The sequence below is a fragment of the Egretta garzetta genome, unplaced genomic scaffold, assembly GCF_000687185.1.
Source record: "Egretta garzetta isolate BGI_Z169 unplaced genomic scaffold, ASM68718v1 scaffold1341, whole genome shotgun sequence".
NCBI classification, from domain to species: Eukaryota; Metazoa; Chordata; class Aves; order Pelecaniformes; family Ardeidae; genus Egretta; species Egretta garzetta.
In genome coordinates this window covers 12,949-13,539 of record NW_009258519.1, presented here as the reverse complement: position 1 = coordinate 13,539, position 591 = coordinate 12,949, and the positions used below count along the sequence as shown (strand labels likewise).

Here is a 591-nt window from a genome sequence, read left to right as displayed (position 1 = left end):
GAGCTGCCCCCCAGCCTCTGCCCGGATCGCCACGACGGCCCCGAGCTCCCCAAGAACTCGGGCAAGAAGGCGGCTGGCAAGGAGAAAAGCGGTACGGGGGCAGGGGGGCTGCCACCCATGGACCACCTTCGCTTTGGGAAGGGTGCTGGGATGCAGGGAAGGATGTGGCAAAGGCTGCTGGGGTGCAGATTAGGGAGCTGGGATGCAGGGAAGGGTGCTGGGATGTGGGGAAGGATGTGGGGAAGGGTGCTGGGATGCGAATTAGGGTGCTGGGATGCAGGGAAGGATGCTGGGATGCAGGGAAGGATGCTGGGATGCGGGGAAGGATGTGGGGAAGGGTGCTGGGATGCAGGCAGAGGAGAGGATAGAGGAAGAATGCGAGGGTGCAGACATGGGAAAGGGATGGCGGGACATGGGGAAGCCGGCAGGGGAGGGGACGCAGGAAAGGATGCTGGGATGCAGGTGTGGGGGAGGACAGGAGGCAGGGATGCAGGCAGGGATGCAGGCAGGGAGAGGGGATGCAGGGGGTTGGGAGCCTGCAGTAGTGGGGGAATGGATGGGGCCATGGGGAGGGACGTGCAGCGGCAGGGC

At 65.0% G+C, this 591-nt stretch overlaps 1 protein-coding gene across 1 annotated transcript in view; it reads left to right on the top strand.

The window, feature by feature from the left end:
- The window catches only part of LOC118453050 (BAH and coiled-coil domain-containing protein 1-like), a gene marked incomplete at its 5' end in the record, with an annotated part of 5,341 nt that overhangs the window by 2,016 nt on the left and 2,734 nt on the right, over positions 1-591 (top strand). Inside the window, 1 exon segment of the mRNA XM_035901667.1 lies at positions 15-91. Coding sequence (XP_035757560.1) covers positions 15-91 — 77 coding nt within the window.